We start from the raw sequence: 26102 nt of genomic DNA, 5'->3' as shown, positions 1-26102 counted from the left end.
TGGAAGCATACTTTGTAAATATGTGCTTATAAGTGAGCTAAAACCCTGTTACTCAAAGGATGTTCTAGGGGTGCAGGGGCACTAATTAACTTGATCACCTCCACTCCAGGCCAGTTAAAAGTACAGCACAGACCTGCTGGATCAGAACCTGCATGGGTGACTCAAATGCATATTCAAGTTTGAGAAGCATTAATTCAAGAGAGCTGGTCTGTTTTTAATTTGGCAGACATAAATCTTATAGATCATTGTGAGTCTATCCTCCTCACTTCCTTGGCTCCTAGGAAGCTCAAAGTCAAATTTGCAGGTGACTTTTAGAGATACTCTTATATATTAAGATATATTTTGTGTAATAACATTACCTAGATTTTGACTGATTTCCTCTCCTTATTTTATTTTCACCCAGAAAATTTTCACACCGTATTATACAATCTCTATAAGCTGTCTCCATCGCTTTTTTAAAGTGGGAAGGTTTGTAAATAAGTCCATAAAAATAGAACACCGGCCATGTCCTCTCCCATCATTCCATGACCACAGACTCATGCCATTTTTTGTGTTTATTCCAGTATCTGATGTTTCAGGTCAGATAAAAATGCAAACTCACAAAAGAATCAGTAAAAAATGAAAATGGGAAGAAAATCCCTGACATATAGGATGAAGAGAAAGGGCCATTTTCAGAATTCAGAGTGAGAAAAACAGAGTGTGAAATCTGTTCCAGGGCACAGCCAGAGGGCAGGAGGCTGCCTGCACTGGGCCAGGAGATGGGATTGCTAGGAGGCACTGGGGTGTGGGTTCCAGCAGTAGCGTGCCCCCAAGTAACCTTGGGCTCCATGGGCAAGGCTGACACGTTCTGTATCAAGGCTGGTGCTGTTCTGTGAAAATCAGGGGCCTCTGCTCCACCCCGCCAAAGCAAATGCAGTTAAGAAGCCAGAGAGAAAACATCACCAAATTGTTTAGAAACTCTATAAGAAGTGACCTAATATTCTCTTTCTAAAATCTTTTATGTTAAAAAAAATGTCCTCAAAACCAGAAATCAAATGAGAGAAGACCAAAAAACAGCCAGCCTAATTCCTCTTATTACATTTTCTTTAAATATTTTTTGGGGGTATTCATGCTTTCTCAATCAATGAACTGCATCTTGAATATCAGACATGGTGATTTTGTATAATATAAAACAATTATCATTACTACTAATAAATTGTCTTTTTGTTTTGCAGTGCTGGGGTCTGAACCCAATAGTTTGTCTATGAACATTATTTGAACACTCACAGCTACTATGATATTTGCAGAGTAATTTTTCTATGACATCAATCCCTATCCCACCCCTTTTTAGGAGGTAGGTTAAAAATTCCTTTTAAGTGAGCAATCAGAACTCACATTCCTTCTGCTATATAAAGCAGAATCTCAGGTCAGGTTTCTACTGAAAAGAATCACAAATATTCAAGCATTTGAAACCTACTGGGGGAAACCTGACTACTTTAATAAACAAAAAATAAATCTCCCTCTAGCCCTGCTTGAAGATATTTTTTAAAACATACTGAACTAATTGAAATTTTACCAATTAAGGTACCCAAGCCCCCCAACCTCCTTTTGAAACCCTGCTTAGCAGGTTCAAGGTATTAAGAAGTTTATGTATCATTTGCTCTCATTTTAGTAGGAATTAGTTTACTCAGCATTTTTTTCTTACAAAGAGGCTAGACATACGGACTGAAAGTGTGAATGGAGAAAGATGAAAGAGGATGGGGTCGTTACCAGGAGGCATTGTTCTTAGTGAGATCTGGATGCTGGGGCTGGGAGGAGGGGGCAGGAGGAGCTGAGGAGAATTACAAAGAAAGGGAAGATGGAAAGGTACCCACATCAAAAATTTTTTTTATTCTACATTTTTTTTCCTTTAAATTTGAGTCTAACAAAATATTCCAAAGGTTCACTGGGCAAATGTATCTCTCTCAACTTCTGGCTATTCCCCATGGCACCTGTGATGTGGCTTAAAGGGTCTAAGTGATTTGGATAATCTTTATCTCATTTGTCCTTGCACTTTTTTTTTCCATACAGGAAGGGCTTAGAAATTTGTTCTACAGATTGAGCCCCCACTTGGTTTATTAGAACTCCATTTCAGTTACTTTTTGAGTGTCTACAAAAGAATGTATTTTTTTTTCCTAAATGGGGTGGGATGGTAACAACTTTAGCAGAATACATTTCGGACATCCTGCAAAATTTAGCCTTCATAGTTAGTTTTCCTTTTGCTCAGTGTACTACACACACACACACACACACACACACACACACGGATCTTCAGATGCTTGGGGAGTGTGTGGTGGGGGATTAGATAGGAGTGGGGTGAACAAGGTGCTGGGGTGCTGGACAAAAAGAGAAATGACCATATTCTTTAGTATATACAGTTCAGGGCTTCTCCCAGCCCGCGACTACTGAATATAAGAAAGCATGGGAAATCTGCTTTAACTTAGGTATATATAAATAAAAATCCTCCCTACTTTGCAGGCTTATTTCTTTGGAGTGAGTCTTAGTAAGAGGGTGGGGGAAAGGACACTTCTTGATTTTGAAGATCTGTCAAAAACTGGTTATTTTTCTTTTGTTAGGAAGGGATTCCTTGCAGATGTGCTGGAAATACACTAGACGGGGGGATGCGTTCCCTAGACAGCTTTCTCGTGGCAGCCACAGCGTTCACACAGCCAGCTCCCTTGCTTGCCCTCCACCCTCCGTGTTTCTTCCAATCCAACTGGAGCTCTCTTCATTTTTGGTAGTGTTATGGCTTGGATGTGAGATGTCCCCTAAAAGCTCACAGGTGAGACAATGAAAGAAGCTTGAAAGAAGAAATGATTGGGTTATGAGGCTCTTAACCCAATCAGTGAATAAGCCATCTAATGAGGATTAACTAAGTGGTAACTGAAGACAGGGTGTGGCTACAGGAGGTGACAACTGGGGGTATGGCTTTGGGGTTTATATTTTGTATCTAGTGAGTTAGAATCTCTCTCTCTCTCTCTCTCTGCTTCTGGATCATCATGTGGGCCGCTTGCCTCTGCCACGCTCTTCCGCCATGATGTTCAGCCTCACCTTGAGCCCTGAGGAGTGGAGCTGGCTGCCTATGGACTGAGATCTCTGAAACCATGAACCCCCAAGTAAACATTCCTCCTCTACAATTGTTCCTGTTAGGTCTTTTAGTCATAGCAGCAAAAAAAAAAAAAAAAAAAAAAAAAAAAAAAAAAAAAGCTGACTTAAACAGCTTGGTTAAGGACTGTCCTAGCAGCTTCTAAGATAACTACCAGTTGGACCTCCTGGAGGTCCAACCCTGGGTAATGCTCCTCCTGTGAGTATGGATTAGACCTAGTGGCTTGCACTGAATGAGAAGAACATGACAAAAGTGATGGGATATGACTTTTGAGGTTAGATTACAAAAAGGCTCTGGCTTCCACATTGCTTGTCCTCTTGCTCATGTGCTCTGTTAAAGCCAGTTTCCATGTTGTGAGCTGCCCTTGGAAAAGACCAATGTGGCAGAGTCTCAATGAAGTCTCTGTCTGATAACTAGTGGGGGGACTGAGGCCCTCAGTTCAACAACCCAGGAACAAGCAATTCTTCCTACAACCACACAGTGAGCTTTGAAGTAGACCCTCCTCCAGGGAGCCCTTGAAATGACCACAGCCGTGGCTGATATCTTGACCACAGCTCTCTGAGGGGCCTGAGCAGGAGTACCCAGTTAAAGTGCACCTGGATAATTCACACAAGCTGAATCCTAACTGTTGTTCTAAGTGGCAAAGTTTTGGGGAGGCAGAAATGGGTAACTAATACAAGTGTGCATATTGCTTAAAGTATACATTGGGTTATCCTCTGATACTTAATCATATGTTTCCTTGAAAAAATGGCTTTAGCTTGTAAAATTTCTGCCTTGAATTAGTCACAGAGTTATCTTCATGGTCTGTGGAACATAATGCAATAACTACCTATGGGAAAATAATCTTAATCTCAAAAAGAGTCAATTCAATCTCCATGTAAGTTTAAAAAAACTTAAGAATTTCTAAAAATATAAATATTTTTTCTTTGACTTTTTTCTGATTTTACTAACTAATGTGCCCTAAAAAGGCCATGACAGGTTACACTAAAGATAAGAAGAATACTAAAAAGTACCTACTACTAATATCCTTCCCTCACCTTTACACCCACAAAGTTTTAATGAAAATATCCTGTAAATAAAAGCAAAACAAATATATTACGTCTTTGTGAAAGACCTAAAATTCAAGTTTAAATACACTGTTTGGATACCAAAACTAAACTATGCTGTATGTCTTTTAAGAGGTCATCATACAGCATTGTCACATGGAAAAGTAATAGGAGTTCACCTGAATGTTCCTTTAATGGGCAGTAAGAGAACATTTTTTCCAGGCTTTGCAAATAGTTTCCTAAAATAAATCTGCTAGCTGAAAAGAAACACAAACACTTACCAGAAAACTTCCATTTTTTTGGGGGGGGGTTGTTAAAGCTGACTTTTTATTTTAATTTTGGGCAGATCCTTTAATAGTCTCCAGTCTATTCAAAGAAACAGCCAATAAGTACATCAACACTACTCACCAAGATGGTAGTTTTATCACTTCCAGTGTTTTTAATATTGCTATATTCCTTGGTTGAGGTTGGGGAAGAAAATTTTGGAAATGAGAAACAGCAGATATGTCAGGAAATAAATATTCCAGATGCCTCCAACTGCCCCTATCAAATGCAGCTCTGGGCAGCTGGTGAGAGAGAAGGCTTGTGTGTACTTGGAGGTGGAACAACTTTGAAAGATCTCAAGATGGCAGCAGGATCAAGCTACAACTCAGACTGATAGATGGGTGTGGTTTTGAGTAATTCTGGTGTCTTCTAGGAGACTGGGGTTTGTCCCCAGAGGCAGGCAGTCACTCCTCCTTGTCTATCAGTACCAAGCACAGTGCCTGGCACATCACAGGGGCTCACATGTGCTGGTGGATGCATCTACATGAGTCATAGATTTTCAAAAGGAAAATATTCCACTCTATTTGACCCTGAACAACAGAGGGTGAGGAAGGAGGTTGTTGTTCTCACTCCCCACACTCACACAGTGTTACAAGTCCACAGTGGCTGTCCCTATGCCTAGATCATCCTAAGGGTTAACAGCTGTGTGGACTTCACCTTTTCCTAACCTAGAGAAAGACTTTTTTGGGGTTGCTGGCTTGGGATTCCAAGCCTCATGATAAGAGTTTGATTTAGTTGGAACTCAACTCTGAGAGAAGAGATGAGAGGTGGCACTAAGGAAGTGTAGCCCTTTCTGGGCTCAAGGGGTCCCCACCTCATCCCCAACCAAGAGTTCATGGTAGAGACATGCTCAGTTGTGACAATAATTTGTGGTCATGTTGCATACCACAGCTCCTGTAAAAATCAGTGACCTCAAGGAGGCAGTAGGCCCTAAGGCTTATTGGCCATGGCATCCAATTTTGTAGGCAGTGATTTTTCAAGTTTTCAGAGCTGGGTGTCTGGAGTTACCTAAACTGTGGTCCTATTCACCTCTGTGCCTGCCTTGGGGTTTATATTTAGCAATGTCAAATGTTACTCCTGGTGCTGCTTTCTTTCTCCACTTCTTTTTTCAAACTGTCACACTCAGAATTCACCAAACAAGTGTATGAACACTTAGAGATGCTGGCACATCTATGGAATCATTTATTAAGTACATGCTAAATTTCTGAATAAATCCTGATTCTTGCAGAGTTCTTACTGACTTTGGGAAAAGTTCCACATGGGAGTCAGAGCATGGGTTACAATAAAAAAATGTAGAGTTTGCATGATGCTAGAGAGCCATCCAGAGATGACTGTTGCCATGACATCTTAACCAAAAAGCATTACACCTATCTATCCCTCTGACCCTGGACATGAAGCGGAAAATTTCCCACTCACCATGAGTTTCCCTCCCCTTTCACTTTATCAGATCTATTCAGTGAGCATGGTTCTGCTTACTGGGTAGATTCTACAAACTAATACAGTCTGTTTCATTTGCATAGAATATAACACATCAAATGGACCATGATTGAATACCTGATCCAAGGAAAGAAAATAGCAAAGACATCAATGAGATAATAAAAAAAATTACATGATTTGGCAACAGGTAGTTACAATGGTAGCTTTGTGGCATTGAATATAATTGTAGGTAATTGTCTCTTCTTGGTGATCAGTGAGTGAAGGCACCCTCTGTGGGGCATCAGAGGAACAGCAGGATCTCATTTCCAGCAATGATTGGTGTTGTAGATGGTCACCAACAGCCTGTCCTCCTGACCTGCACAAGACCACAACTGCACTCTCAATTCAAGACTATAGAAAAACTTATGTGTCCAGGTGCAAAGTCAAAGTAGAGATCACATCTAAACATTCTCACTTGAGAAAAGCTTTCCCTAGGCACCAACTCAGAATTTACTCTCAGTGAGTGACAGACCATGCAACACAAATCCAGGTGGCCACCCAGGCTCTATCAGGACCTTGCAGAAGAGATGGCTTATCAGGAAGCTTGAGAAATCAGGGGTGTGGCTAGTGCCCTCTCATGGCCACGTGGCAACTAAACCCTTCCCAGAACAAAGCACCTGCAAACTAAGCTAGTTATCAACCTACCTCATCCCCTTCCACATGCCAATCCCAAAGAGCATTTCCTGAGTGAGACCCCAAACACTGTTTCAGGTCCTGAAGGGAGAAACAGTATGAGCCTCTGCTATCGTCCAAGGAGTTGACAAGCAGATGGGGGTCTGCAGCATATATGCACATAACACAAATAACAACCACAAATAAAATGTGCACTGTAAAGTACCTTGTATTTATCAAAAGACTTTGATGTGTAAAGTCTTTATTACTCTTCTCTCAAAGCCCCTGAGATCAGCATCACAAGGTTATCCCACTCTAGACATAAAGAAAATGAGTCTCGACCTCCTGGCTCTGATTCCGTGTCTCCTTTGGCCTCCCATCAGGTTGAATAAAATAGTACTTTTTCCACCACCCAGTTCTTCTCCAAGAAGGTTGCTCTTTATGTTCTGTCTAAACAGAATTTCACTGGCTTCCAAATAATTCAGCGAGAGGGGCTAGGGAGCATAAGTACCATCATTTTGCTTATCCACAAAACGAGGACAGACCACTAATGTGATGTGTGTTTTTAACAAAAGAGGAAGCAGCCATCAATCAAGTCTTCACCCCTGGGATGGCTGGTTATTAAAGTGAAAGAAAACCTGCTGGAGCAGAATAAGTCATCTCCCTCCCCTCTATGTCTCCCCATTAAGACTATCTTGTGGATGTTATAGAAGAATTATAATCACATGTAAGTGTCCTGGGAGGCATATACATTGGCAGCATCCAGCTCAACAGTCATGAAGTAAAAAGCATTGCAATCAGGGAATGTGAAGGTCAAGGGTGCAAAAAAGGCACAGGAGGATAGAACTTCAGATCAAGATAAGCCAAGCTTGAGGAGCATGGGGAAGTTTCCAGACAGATGGGGCTAAGGGGGAGCCAAGTGCTCACCAGACAATGATAGGAGAAGGGAAGGATGAGAAAACTCAAAAGAGTCCAATGAGGTGGTTGGGGACATTAATTGAAGAATAGCCCCATGTCCCTACACAGGGAGGTAAAATCCTATAAGCCTGAGCTACAGAAAACAAGTCAGAATTCCTTTATATTCACCTCCTCAAAATGTAAATAGTGACTTTGGGTGTATTCATATGTGTCATCCTTGAGGATATCAACTGGTGCCTTGAGATAACAGAAATACAAATCTATTAATAACATGAAGAAGTGGATCTCCTGCCCACCTGTGAACTGATTGAAGGAATTTCAGAAAAGCAGCTGAACTAGTCTTTGAACTTGGATAAGAGAGAAAGGCTAGCTCAGGTCACTTCGGTTGAAAAAGGGGAAGGATTAAAAAACAAAAAAAAGGAACCAACTGCTTAGTTTTTTAACTCTAACTACAAAAAAAAATGAACAGTGGGCTTTGAGATTTTCCCAATGCTAAATTGCATAATTATTACTTTGGGCCTGAAAATCCCTTAGAAACCAATACATCATGAAGTTGAATTCCTCTAATTTTGTCCTAATTGAGTCATAATATTTATATTTCAACAAATAGTTACATAGATCTCAGTTTATACTTGAAAGTTATCAAAAAAGCAGTATGAAGCCCAGGAGGTAAGACTGGGCCATTTTTGGAATTTGTAAAACCTTTCAGGTGTTTTAAGCCAGTGGGCAAATTAAATCAATTTTTTTTAATTAGTAGAGATCCATGAAATGTAAGCAATTAGTCATTTCTTTCTTTCTTTCTTCTTCTTCTTCTTTTTTTTTTTAAGAAAACTATCTTATTTTGGGGCTCGTGTGCTGCTCAGTGGTAGAGAGCATGCTTGTTATATATGAGGCTTGGGGTTCAACCCTCAGCACCAGAAATAAAGCAAAACAAGTAAAAATTATCTTATGCTGTCAAAACTCAGTCCTTCCAGCTACTCATGGTTCTCTTTATTTTGTGCTGTGGTGTTTGCCTACACCTCCCACTCACATCCACTTTTTCCTCTCAGAAAACCCTGACACAGCATCTCATATTTCACCCCACTTCTGCTGAGAGGGGCCAAGGGCAGCCTGTTTGAGGCCTCAGACCATGGGTCATCCATTAATGGAGAGCTGTTAAAACACCTCTGCTTCAGAGGAGTGTTTGAGTGCCGACCTTTGGGGGCCTCTGTGAAGAACACAGGAACGTTAGAACTAAAGGTGAAAAAGCCCAAAAGCACAGAAGGGCCCCCTCCCGCAAACAGCAACACTTCTTTGAAGGCTATTTCATCAGAAGAGAAAAAGCTGGCCAAAAGTTCAAGATAGACTTTGGCAACATGAGTGAAGCCCATTTTCAAAATCAAACAAACAAAAGCCACAAAAAACTAACAAAAGCACTAAAATCAAGGAAAGAAGGCATCTTGAATTTGAGAGTGCTCCTTCTAGTCTGGACAAACCATTTGTCATCACAGTAGAACACAAGCCTAGAGTTGCCTTAATTTCATTACTTATCCATTGTCTCTGGCCCCACTGATCTTAACCCTTAGCCATGTGAAAACAGGATGCCTCATGAATTTTCCCGCCAAATGCTATGTAAAGGATCCATGAAGAAAACGATGCTCATCCCTGCTTAATGGGCAGCAGGGTTTTTAGTTAAAATAGTCATGAATAGGCAGCAGCACTAACACACTGTGGGTTCAGATGGAGTGGATATAAATAAGCAGACTGATAAGGGCTGTGAGTTGGGGGACCAGCAAAATAAGTGTACACAGCATCTCCCTCTAACATATTTCACTATTGCTGTGCCCCTGGATTCCAGCAAAATTCTTCACATTCTTTTAGTTTCGGATATGAGGCAGCCTTGGTGAATGTGTAAATATGTACACTGAAAAACGGCTCTCAAAAGAGATCTCACTGTCAGCACAATGGGATGTATTTCTTGATCCCCTTCCCCACTGCATCTTTCAAAAACAGTGGGAAACTTACATTGATTTTTTTAATTAGTAAAGATACATGAAATCTAAGCAATTAGTCATTAAGAAATTAGTAATTTTTTTCAAAAACAGTGTTGGACTTACTAATGAAAGAAGGCAGAAGCTGCAGATGAGAATAAAATCTTTTGCAAAATATGACAACTGCAATCTCTTGAAACACTGGAATACTTTTTAGTTTTTCTTGGTCTTTGGCTTCAAAGGCAAAAGATGAAGTGCATTTTCTTCTTTAATAAATCACCACTCCTGTTTTCTAATGAGAAAGGTAGGGAATTGTCTGAATCCAGAAAGTAAGCTAATTGTGCCCCCCAGTGGCTGAATGGTGTACTGAAGCCGTAGCTCTGCATAGCCTCAGCATAGTAATCCTGGGTCATTGGCCTCCCCTCCTGAATTTTTTCATTCTTATAAAAAGAAGTGCTGAATTTTGAAGCAAGCCATCATAAATATGGGGATTGTGTCCCCATCTTATTACTGAGACCAAGTTGCTGCTGGTACCAGGAATTCCCTTGTCTTTGTGTTCAGTCCCTGGCTAATTCAAATGGCTAGATTTGATCTGAACAGTCATTGCTCTTCCTAAGTAAATGGCTTGATTATAAAATTTTGATGAATAAGAATTCTAAGAACAAGGACTGGGCTTCTGGATTGTCTTATACTTAAGGTAGAGTTCTTAAAACACTTCTTTAAAGAGTTAGGAATTTTTCCAATAAATAAGTGTGCCATAAGTTATTTCATTATAATATTTATAATAGCAAAAGAGCAGAAAGGTCTTAAGAGCCCATCAATACAGGACTTAAAAAATCACAACTGTTCATATAATACAATTGAATGCAGCTATAAAAACGTAGTTTCATGTATTCACATCAAAGTGCTCTCACAATATAGTACTCAGTGAAGAACTCAAGATGCAGAACAGTGCGAAGATCATGACACATTTATATGGACAGGGAAAAGTGCATGAATATATTGGCTTATATATGCATAGTCCATATCTGAAAGGATGATTAAGAAATTGAAACAAAAAGGCTGTCTCCAATGGTCAAAGTTAGGCTTGAGGTATAAAAGGTGCACTGTTTCCATCTGTTTGGGTCACTATTATTTCCACAGTGTCTATAACAGGGTCTGGCACAATACAGGCACTCAACAGTTGTAAAATAAATGAAGGTATAACATCGACCTCTTTCTCTACATCTATATCCAGAAGCCCCAAACCCCTTGGTTTTACCATGTTAATAAGCATTTGTTTGTGGAAAAGAAGTTTTTATAAACAAACCATTTATACACATGTGTGGGTTTTTTTCTAAAGCGGAGAATTGAATAGTTGGAAATCAGAAGTGGTAGAGAGAATTTTTACTCTGTGCACTTTTGCACCTTTCAAATCCTAAACTACTATAACAACAGGCTGTCTATTCCAGAATGAATAAAATTCAAAGAAACAATAAATAATGGATGCCATACACATATGATATATATATATATATATATAATATAATATAATATATATATACACATATATATATTTGGTACTGGGTATTGAACCAAGGGATGCTTAACTGCTGGGCCACATACCCCATCCTTTTAAATATTTTATTTAGAAACAGGATCTCACTGAGTTGCTGAGGGCCTCACTAAGTTGCTGAAGCTAGCTTTGAACTCGCCATCCTTCTGCCTCAGCCTCAGGACCTGCTGGAATGGATTACAGGCGTGTGCTATTGCGCCTGGTAACCCAGGCATAATTTTGATGGTGATTTAAAGAGACAGGGCCAAACATATCATAAACTTCTAACCATTAATTAGCAATAACACTTGAGTGCTTATAGCATCTAATGAATATTATGCCATAAAACCACCATCCTCACATGGAGAGGTATGCTGTGGTGTTGTAGGTTCTCAATAGACACATACTTACTCTTTGCCAAATCCACTTGAACTCATGTACAGGTGTACATTGGAATTGCTTCCCAAACCAGGCAAGTGAGGCAGCAGCTCCTCTCCAATGAGTTTCCAGAGGCCTGAGTCACCTTTGGCTGTGGACCTTTGGATGATGCTATGCAGGACCTTTACCTCTTTCAGGGAGAATGAAAGCTTCTCTTTCACGCAGAGGGGGAAACTTTGATTTTTAACAAAGGAGAGTCTGAGATCACCAGAGTGCCACCTCCTGAATTGGAGTCTTTAGGGTAAGACTGAACATTGGAAGTCACAATCACTCTGTCTCCAGCATTGAGAAGATCTATTCTGGATATAGAGTTAGCTGGCCTTAAACTGGGTATCCATTTCCTTGGAGAAAATAGAATCCTATTCAAGGATACTCCCTATACCCCAACTCCTGCCGAACCACTTCATCCAGAGTTATTTTGGGTTCATTCCTTCCCTTAGGAATTTTATTCACTAATCATAACTGCCTGCCACTCATTCAAGATCAACTCTTACCTCCATCCTATACCATTCTTTTTCACATGTAAACTATAAGTCTGGTAATGTTCCTTAAAATCCCACTATGAAACAGGAGGCACCTCCCTGTTAGGCCAGAGCAGACCTCTCTGGTCTGAGAACGTTCAGTCATATGGGAGGAGGCCTGAAAACAGCTAATTATTCATCAAAGAAATCATGTTCTGACTGATACGCCTGTTCCCAGCAAGCACAGTCCTCCACAGTGAGTCTGGTAATTGGATAAACAAGACCTCAGAGGCTCTCGAGGGCTGGGATGAGTGATGAAATGCACTTTATATGGCTTTCTTTCATGTAATCACCAGTTAAAGGGATGGCGAGGAGCTTAACAAGCTCATTACAACCTTGGTGCCTGTGATCTCGCACATACCCCCGTGGCAGCCACAGGATAAAATGCCCTTGAAGGCCTCGCTGGGCCTTGGCCCCCACTCAGTCTTCATTCTGCTCCCACCAGAAGGCAGCTGGCATCTCCATTACCAGCTGTTGGTCACACGGAAAATAAGCCAGAAGTTAGTTCAAATGTGTTTGTAAACCAACAACTGGTATTTTAAAAAACCTGTGTGTAGAGACAGGAAGGCCAAACTCAGACTTGGAAAATCCTCTTTATCAACCTAATGTTTTGCAGCTACTTTCAGAATCGCTGTCTTTTTGTATGTGATTTCTCAAAGCCACTGGCCTGAGTCTGTCTCAGGAGACTAGTCTGACCCTATGCCTCAGCTCATGGTGGGGTGGGGCTGGTGGATATGTCCCTGCAGAGGACCAGAGTCCCTGATTCGAGACCTGGTTATTCCTGGGATTAGCACTTTTGCCTTTGGGCGTTGATCTTTTCCTGTCTGAGCAAGCGTTTGTTTTCTGAATGCCCAACTCTTGGGAGTCCTGGGCAGTCTGTAACTGAGCTGGGACCTCTCCTTAAGCAGCTTGGCGAGGGTAAAGGCAGGGTCAAGGGTCACACAGGATGCCACTTGAGTCGTGCTCTCTGCAGTACAACATGGTGACCTTGACCAAGGCCACCTGAGGGGGCAGGCGAAGAAAGGAAGCACCTAAAGAAGTGGAAGGAAGGTGAAGCTGAGGGCTCAAAAGCAATTTCAGCTGATCCTGAGCCATTCTCCTCGAGGGTCCATGGCAGATGCTCCTTTAAGGGAGATAGAGGTAACCTGAATTTACTTAGGTGGTGTTCAACAGAAACCTCATCAACGTTAAGATTCCTGCACTGTGTGACTCTGGGCACCCTTCCCACTGGAGGCCAGGCAATGTCTTCCATTACAACCATGTGATAGTCTACCTTCCACTCCTACCCCCGTCTAGGGAACTCAGTTTGTTAAAAGTATATTCTTTAATACTCGAATCCTAGTAGTCATTGGTTCAACAGATATATCTGTTTTCTATAAGCTCTGGTAGATCAACTTTTTATAAGTTAGACCATATTTCACATTCATGAGGTGACTCCTCTATAAGACATAGAACCATCCCTGAATTCGCTGGCTCCTAAATCTTCATTTTCACGTATTTGATTTCCTATGACCAGACTGAATGGTACAGACATAGCAATGTTCACAGTGGACGTTGCCCTACATGCCGGGCCCTTAGCATCATGTCCAGAATTCCTCAGGCAAGTCAAATGAAAGCTTTTCTAACAGAATCAGGAATTTTTGAATAGTACTCTCAGCAGAGAGAAGACTTCAAGTCATACCTGTTCTCATAGGGGAATGAGTTTAGAGAGTAGATTCTTAAAAGAGACCTTTATTTGGGGGGAGGGAATAGAAAAGCCACAAAGTTTCAGGTTTTTTGAGTCATGGGGAGATGGTAAGGAATAAAAAGAAAGCAAAATGAACAGAAATAGGAAGGTGAGGTTTCCCAAGGCAAACTTTGTTAACAGACCACTTTTACCTGGGGAGAGGTGTAGGTGTAGGAAAGGGGAGTCTTAGTCTAGTCCTGGCTTTCTGTCAAAACCAACCTAATCAGGCCGGGTGTGGTGGCCATGCCTGTAATCCCAGTGGCTCGGGAGGCTGAGGCAGGAGGATCACGAGTTCAAAGCCAGACTCAGCAAGGGTGAGGCACTAAGCAACTCATTGAGACCCTATCTCTAAATAAAATACAAAATAAGTCTGGGGATGTGGCTCAGTGGTTGAGTGTCCCTGAGTTCAATCCCAGGTACCAAAAAGCAAAAACCCAACCTAATCGCCCACTATCAAGCACAGGAGGACTGGAGAAGAAATTAAAAGTTTAACAACATAAGAGGTTAGAACAAGATGATCTCTCAATTCCTTGAAGTTTTCACATAGTAAGATTCTCTTACGACATGAAGAAGAAAACCAAGTCCTTAAATAAGTTATAAAATATGGTGGCCTGGAAGCCCAGGGAAGGGGAGACTGCCAAACTTGAGGGAAGTATCTTCTACCATCCCAAGAATAAAGGGCTGGTTCCCAGTGCAGAGGCCTTGGCCTTTCTACAGTGTTCAGAACAGCTCAAGAACATCACTGTGTGTTTCTGGGTCTGTTTCTCATGACGCCACGTTGGTCTGCAGCAATCTGTCCAGACGTGTCCTCCTTAGCACTCCTACATTTCTGAGTCTTTCAGTGTACAAATGCATTCCAATCCTGCTGTGATGTAATTAAGGGATAATGTCTGCAGCATGGAGCAAAGAGAGTTATAAATGACTCCCATGGGTGATTAAATGCTGAGGGGAAGCTGGATAACCGCTAGAATTCATTTGGTACAAGTTTATTCCAATGCTACAAGTGTTATTTTCCAATTATAGGATAAGGTTTATAAAAGACACAAACATAGCATCTACCAAGCAAACATTTTCTATCCTTCATCTCCCTCTAGGGAGTGGGAATTGAAAGGACTGCATCCTAAGAATGCTTATCTTATCTAGGAGGAGGTCTTGGGGGCTGAATTGGCATTTAAAGAATGAGGATAGAAAATGAAGAGCTGTGTTAGGATGGATTAACTGGGGCACACACATGTGTAAGGAAGAGCTGATTCTATGTAAGTGTTGTTTGTCTCTCTCACTGTGAGTTTTGATCCCAATGAACCATTCACCTTCTCTTTCTGCGTCTCAATTCTGTGAATCAGGAAATGTGCAGGGGCGTTTGGATGAGGTGAGCTCTGAAGCTTTTTGCATCTGAGTCCCACATATGGAATACAAAGTGCAGATGAGGAACTGGGGAAACAGGATAGCAAACAGGTGCAATTTTGGAAACAAGCAGTATAAATAAATCCGAAAATGCATGCTAGCAGTGACTCAGCGATTTCACTTTTAGGCATATTCAAACTTTGAAACGTGCACAGATAAGGACAAAAGCTCACTGACAGTGTTGGTGAGAGTCAAGCATTGGAAAAAAACCCACAAATGTCTATCAAGAGTGAAATGGACAAATAAGACATGGCTTCTTCAAACAAAGGACTACCATTCAGCAGTTAAAAGGAGTGACATACTCTGAAATTCTGAAATGCAAGATGTTTAGGAGTTCCCACTGTTTAAATTCATGGCAATCCAACTAACTTAAAAGAAAGAAGACTAACTGAATGTAAGGCATTGAGTCAATGAAATTCATGAGTACATAGTAATAAAAAAGGGAGAAGAAAAAAATATTGTTAAGTAAAAAAAAGTGCAGGTGGAGTAGGAGGTCATTATGTAAATTTTAAGAGAATATAAAAATAATATCATTCACACCAGGTGAGGGGATACACACCTGTAATCCCAGCAACTCAGGAGGCTGAGGCAGGAAGATCACAAGTTCAAAGCCAGACTTAGCAATTTAGCAAGGTGCCAAGCAACTTAGTAAGACTCTGTCTCATAAAAGAGGGTTGGAGATATGGCTCTGTGGTTAAGTACCCCTGGGTTCAATCCCCAGTGCAAGAAAACAAAACAAAACAAAAACTAACAAAAACAATAAATAAAAACCCTTCAGTAGTCACAGATACATATGCGTGTGTGTCCATGCATGCACATGTGTAAACCAGAGAAAATGGAAGAACACACAAGTGTTCATGATGCTAGTGAAGACTGGGAGGTACGGTAGAAGTCTGCAGTCAGATACTGGGGATAAAGATGCTTCATTTAATCACTATGATTTAATGTTATGTTCTATTTAAAAATTAAAAACTCATAAACAATAAAATATTATTTCTGGATGGTGGAGAAAAGATGGAAAAATTTTTTTTGTGTGTGTGTAATTCAAAAAAATCTTCTCAAAACAAACAATAAAAGTACATGAGCAGGGGCTGGGATTGTGGCTCAGCAGTAGAGCGCTCGCCTAGCACGGGCGGTGCCCGGGTTCAATCCTCAGCACCACATAAAATTAAAAGGTATTGTGTTGTGTCCATCTACACCTAAAAAAAAATATTTATTTTTTTTTAAAAGTACAAGAGCAGCAATGCCTTTGGCAGATGTGTCTTGACAAGAGATCCTTCCCAGATCCCACATAAGGATCGGGTGGCACCACATGTGACTCTCAGATCCCAAAGCAGCCTGGTCTTTCAGGACCTCAGAGTCCAGTTCCTTGCTCTCCAATATGGTAGTCACCACATGTTGCCACATAAATTTAAATTCAGACTAAATAAGATTAGATTTTTAGTTCTGACACTGCACTAACCACATTTCAAATACAGAACAGACAAATACTGAATAGTTTAGCAACTACTGTATCAACCAGCACACATACAGAACATTTCTGTCATTGCTGTAAATTCTCTTGGGTAGAGCTGGCCTTGAGCTGAAGACCCATCTTTTAGACAAGTCAGACATTGAAGTCATACTGTTTTTTTCTTTTATGTCCTTGTGCACAGAAGAAAACCAAGTTATTGATTAGTAGAGCCATTTCATTTCTATAATATGAATCTAAATTAGCCACTATAATCTAAATTGCACTTTAGAAACAGTTTCTTGTTAAGGAGAATTACATAAACCATTTTTAGAACGAGATCTACCAATTATCTATAGTTACATAACCATCACATTTGCTTTCCCCCAAACCTAGCAAGTAGAAAGATATGTTGGAGGACAAGAAAAGCATTATCCAAACACAACTCCAGAGGTGGGTGTCACGGTTTTCCAAGAGCCTGTGTTTCTTACCTGTACATGGTATGAGGGACATACACTTCTCGGATTGGAAATTCCAAAATCTCTTTGTGTGGACGTGTTCGGTTTTCAGGAAAGGGTTTCACAGGCAACATTTCAGGAGTCAGACAGCAGTTGATGATCTCTGGAGCTGGAGATATCTCCAGTTTGAGCAAGCCTAGAGAGAGTTCAGCACAGAAATAGTCATGTAAGAGGGATCTAGAAAGACCCAAACCTGCAGACCAACTCAGATTCTTAACTTCAAATGCATGCACCCCAATTTGTACTGTATTTCTTTTATGAATATAAGGGTAATTTGTGAGAGTGTGAGAGTTTTGGAGTTCCTAGATAATTTCCCATAGTTTGAGAAAAAGCATGTCATGACAACTTTTGAGATGAGGTTTCTATAAAATAAAAGGCAAGAAATTGTGATATGACTAAGAATGGATCAGAGGATCTTTAAAGTTCCTTCCATAACTATCACACTATAGTAATACACAGCTAAGTAACTTTCCTGTATTGCTGGCAACAATTGGTGGTTTTCAAACTGAGTTCCTTGGTACCCCAGGGTGCTATAGAAATATCTTATGGAATACTGTGCTGACAATAAGGAAAGCGTCTTTACCTTCCCCAAAGCAGTTCACATTTATTTTTTAAATACTAGGTTTCCTTATAATATTACATAAAAGAGGCTCCTGTGTTCAAAAAATTATCTGAGAAACCAGATCTAGAATATATTATTTACAGAATCAATTCTTTAATAAATAGAAAACATTAACAAAAATTTGGTCTGCCAAAAATGCAGACCAATTCAGATTCTTTTTTTTTTTTTCTTTGTGGTGCTAGGGATTGAACCCAGGGCCTTTTGTATGGGAGGCAAGTACTCTACCAACTGAGCTACATCCCCAGCCCCCAGATTCTTAATTTCGAATGCAAGCCTCCCACATCGCAAGTGGAAGATGATTTTTATAAATCACAGTATTGGACAAAGAATGAATCTAATCACAAGTAGTTTGGGGACAGTTTAAGAGGAAAAAGACAATCCATCCACACCTGGAATTGACTTGACTCTTCTCTGTAAGGATGAAGATCTCTTGTAGTCAGCTAGAAACTTGAATAAGTCTTCATCACTGAGGCGATCTCCCTCCTGCCGAGAGAGAAGGTGGGGTTAGTGGAGATGTGCTATGGACTCCTGGACTCAGGATGTCTGACTGCTGGGGAAGATTTTTACCTTTAAGATTTATTTTAACAGGTCTTTCATAGAAATTAGGATAACAGGCAACAGGAAATCAACCAGCCTCTTATCAGCCCTGCTGAGGACGGGGCTTCTACTGCATTCTAAGGAAGCCTATTTGACCCTTCGGAATCCCAGCCATGAGCTTCTCTCCACACCTTCAATCCATGGATGAGAGTTTTACTCCCTAGTTTACTTTCTTCTTCAGAGATGTGAAGATGGAGAAGGTGTCTTTCCCTCTTTCATTCTTTTCGCATTTACCTTGAAAAAGTTTAAGCATAAGTGCTATCTACCCTCTACGTGCACACCCTGGGGCTGGCACTCTGCTAAAGGATACTCATGTGCATGATGTCTAATCCTTACTACAACCCGTAGCTATGTCAGTCCCAAGGAGAACACTCAGACTTAATCGAGTCACCCAAGGTAATGCAATCAGGAAGGAGAGTATCCTGGATAGAAACCCTTTCAGTCCTTTTCTATTTATTTCTACACATGGACCCCCTCAGCATTCCTTCTGCATTTTGGTTTGTTAATACAATACTTTTAAATGCCCTATGAAAACCGCTTGAGCTGTGTAAGATTTTTCCAGAATAGTCAAACAGTCAAACCAAGTCTAAATCAAGTTGCCCTGCCTCCCCAGGGCAAAATATAAATAACATAAAATTTATCATCGTAAGCATTTCTAAGGCACAGTTCAGTTCAGTTGTGGTAAGTACATTTAAATTATCATGCAATCTCCAGACCCCTTTCATCTTGTAAAAAAAAAAAAACAACCCATAAAATGAAACAAAACAAACAAAACCCCCTAGAACTCTATATTCCTCAAACAACCACGCCCTGTCCCCTTTTCTCAGTCTCTGGCAACCATCATTTTACCTTCTGTCTCTGCATTTGAGAACTCTGGGAAGGTTTTTATTTTTTAGATAGTCTTAATGTTTATTGAACTAACCAAGAGCATCATCTGGAATGGTCACTCTCAATAAGCAAGAAGGAGTCCTGGCAAGTTTGCACATGGAACAGAGATGACAAGGACAGCTAAGTCAGGAGACCTGGACACCAGTGGGGAAATGACATGTTGGCCAGACTTTCTTCAAAGCCTATTAAATGCACTGACCAAGACAGTTCAAATAGGACAGTTTGTATGAACAGAAACAAATCCATCTCTCAATTGATATAGCTAGCACTCAGAGCATGTACCATAATCTAGCTTTCACATCCCTTGTGTCATAGAACTGTCCCAGCCACTGTGTGAAGCAAGCACCATCGTCTCTGTTCTGTACATAATGGAACTGAGGCTTGGTGAGGTTAACTGGTTGCTCTCTTAATCACTACCTGGACTCCTCCTTAGGGCACCAGCACTCATACCACTGCCTGGACAAATCCAGATCCACTGTAACAAAGATACCTGCTTGAAAAAGCTGTTAATGGTCATGGGGGTGGTTTTGAAGTTGGATCCAACTCCATTTTCCTCCAAGGAGAGGGCTCGTTCAGAAAGCCTCCTAGATTGGGACAAATTCCTCCGATCACCTGCAGAGCTTCTCCCTTTAAAGCAAAACAACTGTCATTTGAAAGTGTACCTTTCTGTTTCCATACACAGCAGTCATTAATTCTCCCATATCTTAACATCGTAAGATAGGTTGAAAGCCGTTGAACATGGCCATTCTTGTTTTGAATAAAATTTTCCCTCTGTGGGCCCCCACTTTTCTTAGTCCTCATGTTGGATGAGAATGGAGAGGCCATGAGCAGCCCTGGGCCCCTTTCACATGAGACTGGGTAGGCCAGATGCCACCAGCAAAAATCCAGAGCTGCAGCCAGAACAGGATCTCCTGGTAAGCTTTATTTAGTCAGGACACAGTTTGCTTTTGTTTTATTTTTACATTTGCATTCCACTGGGAAAGGCAAGTACTTAAATATCCCTGAATGCATTTGGGACTGTGACCCCAACATGCTGGGGTCAGCCTGAGTACATTCTGGATCCAGCTTGCCTCTCTCATGTGGACTAGGCAAGAGAACTCAGTTTCTGCCTCCGTTGTTGACCTTTGTGATGAGGATGAGACAGGGTCAAGACCCTGGAATTCTGTCTAGTTATCTCTCTCCTTTGTGAATTCAGTTGGAAATCATCTTGTGGCTTTTACAATGCAAAACTCAGGGGTTCTGTTGTATACAGTCAAATTACTTAGAATTCTAATAGTTCCAATTCTTGCCTTTGAATATTTTCTTATCTATTTCCAACTCTCTTGCTGAAGTACAGTTTCTTGCTAGCACTATCCATGTAAATTCCGTACAATACACTGCATCTTGGGTTGCCTGGTAGTCAGGTTAATTTACCCTTGACCTTTGATCACTGAGGTCTCAACAAGCCCTGTGCTAAACTACCTGATGGAGCCCTCTAAGCTCCCCATGTAACACTTTCAAATAAGGCTATCCTTTATACTTAAAAAAGGGTATACATAGAAGTTGGTGTTAAAAATTGTGGTGTGGGGTCAGAATGTAGTCAAATGAGGTTTATTATCAACAAATTAGAAATAAACCAGGAGTTAACTAGAATTTATGCAACAGCAACTTCAGAAGAAAAGCACCAATAACAAATACCCTTTCTTCCACTCCCTGGTAAACAGCAGAGCTAAGGAATGCATAAAGAATTTGAAGGTAGACTTAAATATTTGCTGAATTCAAAGGCATTTAGGAAAACAGAAACCCTGACACAGGTGGTGGGGGGCAGGGTTGCGGTGCCCACTTGAAAATTTTAAAATCACTTGGACAGCTCCATGTATAAACTGTAGGACATTAATTGTTCATCAACGGGGAAGTGATGAAAAAGAGAGAAATTAATAAAGTGAATTGGAACAGTAACTAGATATTCTTTTAGCTTCCATTCTTTCATTGCACTTGGCAAAATAAACTGAAAAACTGGAAATTTTGCTGTGAAACCTGAGTTTTGCTTTTCAAAGCAAAGCCTTTGTAATAGTGGCTGTTTCTACATCCAGGAGCCACGTGTGGTGTCTTTAACACACTATGGATGATTACTATATTTTTTGTTATTTTTAACAATTTTTATTGTTTGAGAGGGAGTGACTACTAAAAATTAATCTTTTGAAATGTTAAAAAAAATCCAGAAAATTCCAACCAAAATTCTTAATGTGAGAGTATACCTAAGCTCCATAAATGTTCATGGCAATTGTTTTGAGGATCCCTGTCCAATCAAACATATGCAATTCAGGCAGGATAGTTTTACATTCTATTTATTTCTTTCCTCCTTCCTGTCTCTGACACCTTCCTGCTCTCTTAAGCCTCACTATTAAGCATTGACCTCAGAGTCAGTACACTGGGGATCCCTTCCCATCTTACAACAGATGAAAATCTTACCAACTGTGGGCTCCACATCAGTTACCTCCCTATCAAGGGTGGAGACATTGAAGATGCTGGCTAAGTTCACAGGAGCCCAGGCAAAGGGCATCCGGTATTTCCCTAAACGTTGGCAGAAGGATTCAGCTTGCAGTTTCAGTTTTTCAATTTTATCTTTACTCTAGAGGAAAATGGAAAGAGATGAGCTGAAACAAACAGTATGGCACCAGCAGCAAGTCAACTACTTCTAACATGGATATGCCAGCCATCTGCAAACCCCGACTCCACTGACTAGAGAGTGAATCAGCAGAAAATATCTCAACTTGCAACAGAAGTCTAGCTGATCAGAAAACAATGATTATAGGAGGAGGTTGAAGCAGGCTATAAGTAAACTGTAACTTCCACTATAAAAGAAATGTCCAAGGATTAATATACCAGTGAATCCACAAGTGCTTCTTTCAGATCTAGTTGTATGACCTAGTTCTCATGACAGAAAATTGGGATAAACATTTAATCCATCATCTACCAAGATCCCCCCAAAGATTTTTTTTAAACAAAAGTTGCCTTGGAAAACTTCAATAAGAACTGTAAATATTGCCAACAACTTCTTCATTAAGTTGACAAGACTTCCAGTGTGTTCTTTTCAAGTTCAGATTGAATGATAAATGGAAAAAAAAAGAAGTGTTTTGAGTTCAATCAATTTATTTCAAAGGTATTAGTCTGATTAGGGAAGTCTTATTCGAGAAAGGTCAGGTTTAAAAATCATTTGGAGAACTTTTGTAAATTGGTGCTTAATGGCTTGGGACCTGTAATTTACTAATTAATTTATGATGCACAGTAGTCACAGCCAATTACCAGTTATTGATACTGGAAAGGACAATGCCCCATGGTGTTGAGAAAGGTCAGGAGATCTCTAGTACTGTTTAATTTTATGGGGTCTCCAGAGCCCTCCCAATCATCTGCATCAGAGCCTCAGAAGCAAGATGATTGGATATGGTTTTTGCCCTGGCCAAATTTTACAGTCTTACGATGGTGCATGTCATTTTTTGTGAGTTCAATAATTTATTACTTTTAAAGATTATCATCAATAATAGATTCTCTTTCTTCTTTTGTTTAAATACAATTTATTAGTGTTTCATATGGGGGCATATTATAGTCTAGACCACATGAACTATTTTGTGGAACACCTCTGTAAATATCTGCTAATTCTAAGATTTAATCATTTACCAATAATCAAATCATCATACCTTTCCTCCATCACTTTCTTTGATAACCATGTAGGGTTCTGCACAGTCAGCAATCTCTCCCTGTTGAAGGACTTTTTCAACCTACCAATAAGAATAATATTAAAATAAGTGAGTGAATTATATCCACATAGTGGAATCTCTGCAGCCATCAAAATCATGTTCAAGCTGGGCAAAGTGGCACACGCCTGTAATCCCGGTGGCTCTGGAGGTTGAGGCAGGATTGTAAATTCAAAGCCAGCCTTAGCAACTTAGTGAGGCCCTAAGCAACTCAGTGAGACCCTGTCTCTAAATAAAATATACAAAAATGTCTGGAGATGTGACTCAGTGCTTAAGTGTCCCTGGGTTAAATCCCTTGTACCAAAACCAAACCAAAACAAAACAAAAACCCCACAACCCCCCCCCCAAAAAAAACCCCAAACCAAAAACCAAAACCAAAACATGTTCAATGGCATAGGGTGCCCATAATATATGTTTTCTGATTTAAAAAAATAGTGTGAAGTGTACCACACAGTTTTGTAAAAAAGTCAAGAAGATTTGTTAAAAGGATGATAGTAGGAACACAGCAAATGTTAACAGTAGTTATCTTTGTATGGTGGGATTATGTGTGATTCTTATTTTCTTCCTAATGCTGATATGTAGTTTCTATTTTTAAACCATAAACATGTATTATATCCATAATAAAAATGCAATAAAAGTTATTTTATAAAACAAAACCCATGAGACATATGTAGGAAGTGAAAAGCTCATTTTCTTTATTATGGCTAACAAAGTAAAAAAGAAATATGGTTTCCATAAAAGTCAAGTTGGGGATTATAACCTTCCACAAAATGAATAAATGAACAGAATAAATTATCTGTAATTGTGTCCCTTGTGTTTCCTATTAGGGCTACTACTTTGGATTTAGCAGACTTGTAAAGAAAGTCAAAAACTGTAGATGTGCAGCTTCTCAATTTGCTAGCTGGCTGGGAGATGAATGAATGCTATAACTGTCCAGCACCTTCCATTTTGTTTCAGGTGAAGGAACTAGTGGGAGGTGCCATAAATCTGGGCACTATGTTTAGGAAAAGGAAAAGGAGAAATTTGAAATTTCCTAATTCTCTGTGCAAAGAAAATTTAACTTTGATGTTGATGAGAAAAACAAGTGGATTTAGGCCCATTAACTTGAGCCATTAGTTGAGATGTCCTTGAAGAAGAAATTTAGGTCAACATATTCCATAGACACATGATTTTAATAGGCAAGCTCAGTTAAGCAAAAAGTATTTAAACAGCTTACCCTACTGATGGAGAGGGCATTAATGGGGTTTCAAAGGAAGTGGCATGATGCGGCTCAATAGACACCTGTTTCAGGAAGCATTCCAAGCAGGGTCTCTCTTCCCATAGAAGAATGTAAAAATCTTTCTTATTGTCACAGCTTGAAGGAAAGGTTGGTCCCATGAGGGATGTACCACATTGGAAACACAAATAATAATTGAGCTAGAAACTGACTTGTGTTCCTGTTTATCCAAATTCCTTCCTTCATTCAAAAAACATTTATGGTGATAGCTACTGGGGAGATTAGGTAGTGAACATAATAAATATGGTCCCCATTCTCTTGAAGCTCATAGACAGGAACTTGTACAATAAATGAGAAGGAAGCTAATCTTTTCCATGAAGTCAATGATTAAAAACATGCTCTTTAAAATAAACTTTGAACATAAGATTATGAATATTTTAATCAGGATCCTGAGGCAAGGATGGGGAATGCCCTGGCTTTATTTGAAACCCATGGCAAAGGGATCACCAGAATCTGGAAGCAGAAAAGTCCAGATTCCACCAGAGCAGGAGGTACTATCCCTTGACAATACTGGGCAAGGGAGACTCCAAGTACTTCATGAGAAGGAACCGCAGGGTGATACAATGCCCATGGTATGGTCCTTTATGATTGATGTGTAAAAGTGTATGTCGTGAAATGCATGAGTCCTCATAACCATGGGAGCTAGGGCAGAGGAGCATATTAGAATAATGAGGGGCTGTTTTTTTTCAGGGTTGGAGATCAAACCCAGGGCCATATGCATGTTAGATTAGCACTCTCCCTCTGAGTCACAGCCTCAGACCCATCTGGGACTTTTAAAGTAGAGAGGCTTCCTTCATCTCTGTTCAGTCTGATTTGTATATTTTAAAACAATTCTTAGAAAGCTTAAGGTTAATCTTTATACGTGAAATGACCTCCTAAAGTCATAGCATATTTAATACTTGAAGTAGGTGACTGTACCTAAAATATGGTTAAAATCCTGTTATTCATCTTGAGACTAAAAATACGATAGAAAGAAGCCCCTCTTTATCAAATGATACCTACCTGTATGAGCTAAGTATTACAACACCATTTACTACATATTTAGGAGAAAAGCAGCAATGATAAACGGTAAAGATAAATAGAAAGCAAACTAGGCATTGTCTTGCTATATATATTTAAATTTCACAATTATATCCAGATAATTTAAAGTATGTTTGTTATTGCCAAATGAATACATTTATACATTTGAAAGTTTGGGAACACATTTCATTGGTGATAGTAATCAAAAGATATTACCACAGTTATTTGGTAACCTACTATGGATCAATCAAAATAAAGTCATCTGTTAAGAAGTAAAGTTTGAAATACAATTTTACTCCATAAAACTGGTGTTGGTTTTATTGGTTTCCTAGATCAAGAGACAACTGTGAATTTGTAGGACAGCCACAGTGTAATTTAAGCTAAATGCTCTGAATCTCTAAGTAATACTGCAATGGAAAGGACATGTTTGACAACTATAGATGTGTCTTTTTAGCAACAATTTTTTAACCATACTTTCCACAAGCTTAATCAGGTTCCCTTCAAACTATAGATTATTCCCATCTTTCATAGTTTTTGTAAAATGGTGTCAAGAAAGTAACTTCTAAGTTATCTGAATTATTTGGAATCTATATGCTACTACCACAAGATCCTGGGCAAATCATTGGGATTATGGACATAAGATACTGAGCTAAATAGAAAATGTTCTAAACGCAGAAGGCTGAATGTATATGAAATCAGATACCAGGATTTGCTGTTTTTATTTGTTTTACAGTCTTAGTGTAGAGTTAATAAGCCCAATTGTTTGGCTTGAGGTTAGTTAAATACCCACTGCTGTTGAATTCTATCCAATTGTGTTGGTATGTGGCAAAAGTCTATGGTTTTCTTACATCAGCCAAGAGGACAGCATAGAATGGAAGGTTCTAGCTGCAATGGCCCCACAGAT

At 39.9% G+C, this 26102-nt stretch overlaps 1 protein-coding gene across 1 annotated transcript in view; it reads right to left on the bottom strand.

Moving 5' to 3' along the window:
- The window catches only part of LOC113199902 (dedicator of cytokinesis protein 8), a 218962-nt gene that overhangs the window by 99256 nt on the left and 93604 nt on the right, over nt 1-26102 (bottom strand). The window contains exons 10-14 of the mRNA XM_077797833.1: nt 22846-22926; nt 21620-21779; nt 19659-19795; nt 18073-18166; nt 17035-17197 (exon numbers count right to left, since the gene is read on the bottom strand). Of these exons, the coding sequence (XP_077653959.1) occupies nt 17035-17197; nt 18073-18166; nt 19659-19795; nt 21620-21779; nt 22846-22926 (635 nt within the window). The remainder of the gene's footprint in view (nt 1-17034; nt 17198-18072; nt 18167-19658; nt 19796-21619; nt 21780-22845; nt 22927-26102) is intronic.

This window comes from Urocitellus parryii, chromosome 4 (genome assembly GCF_045843805.1).
Source record: "Urocitellus parryii isolate mUroPar1 chromosome 4, mUroPar1.hap1, whole genome shotgun sequence".
Classification (NCBI taxonomy): domain Eukaryota; kingdom Metazoa; phylum Chordata; class Mammalia; order Rodentia; family Sciuridae; genus Urocitellus; species Urocitellus parryii.
The sequence above is the reverse complement of the archived record's forward strand: the minus strand, read 5'-3'. Positions and strand labels throughout refer to the sequence as shown.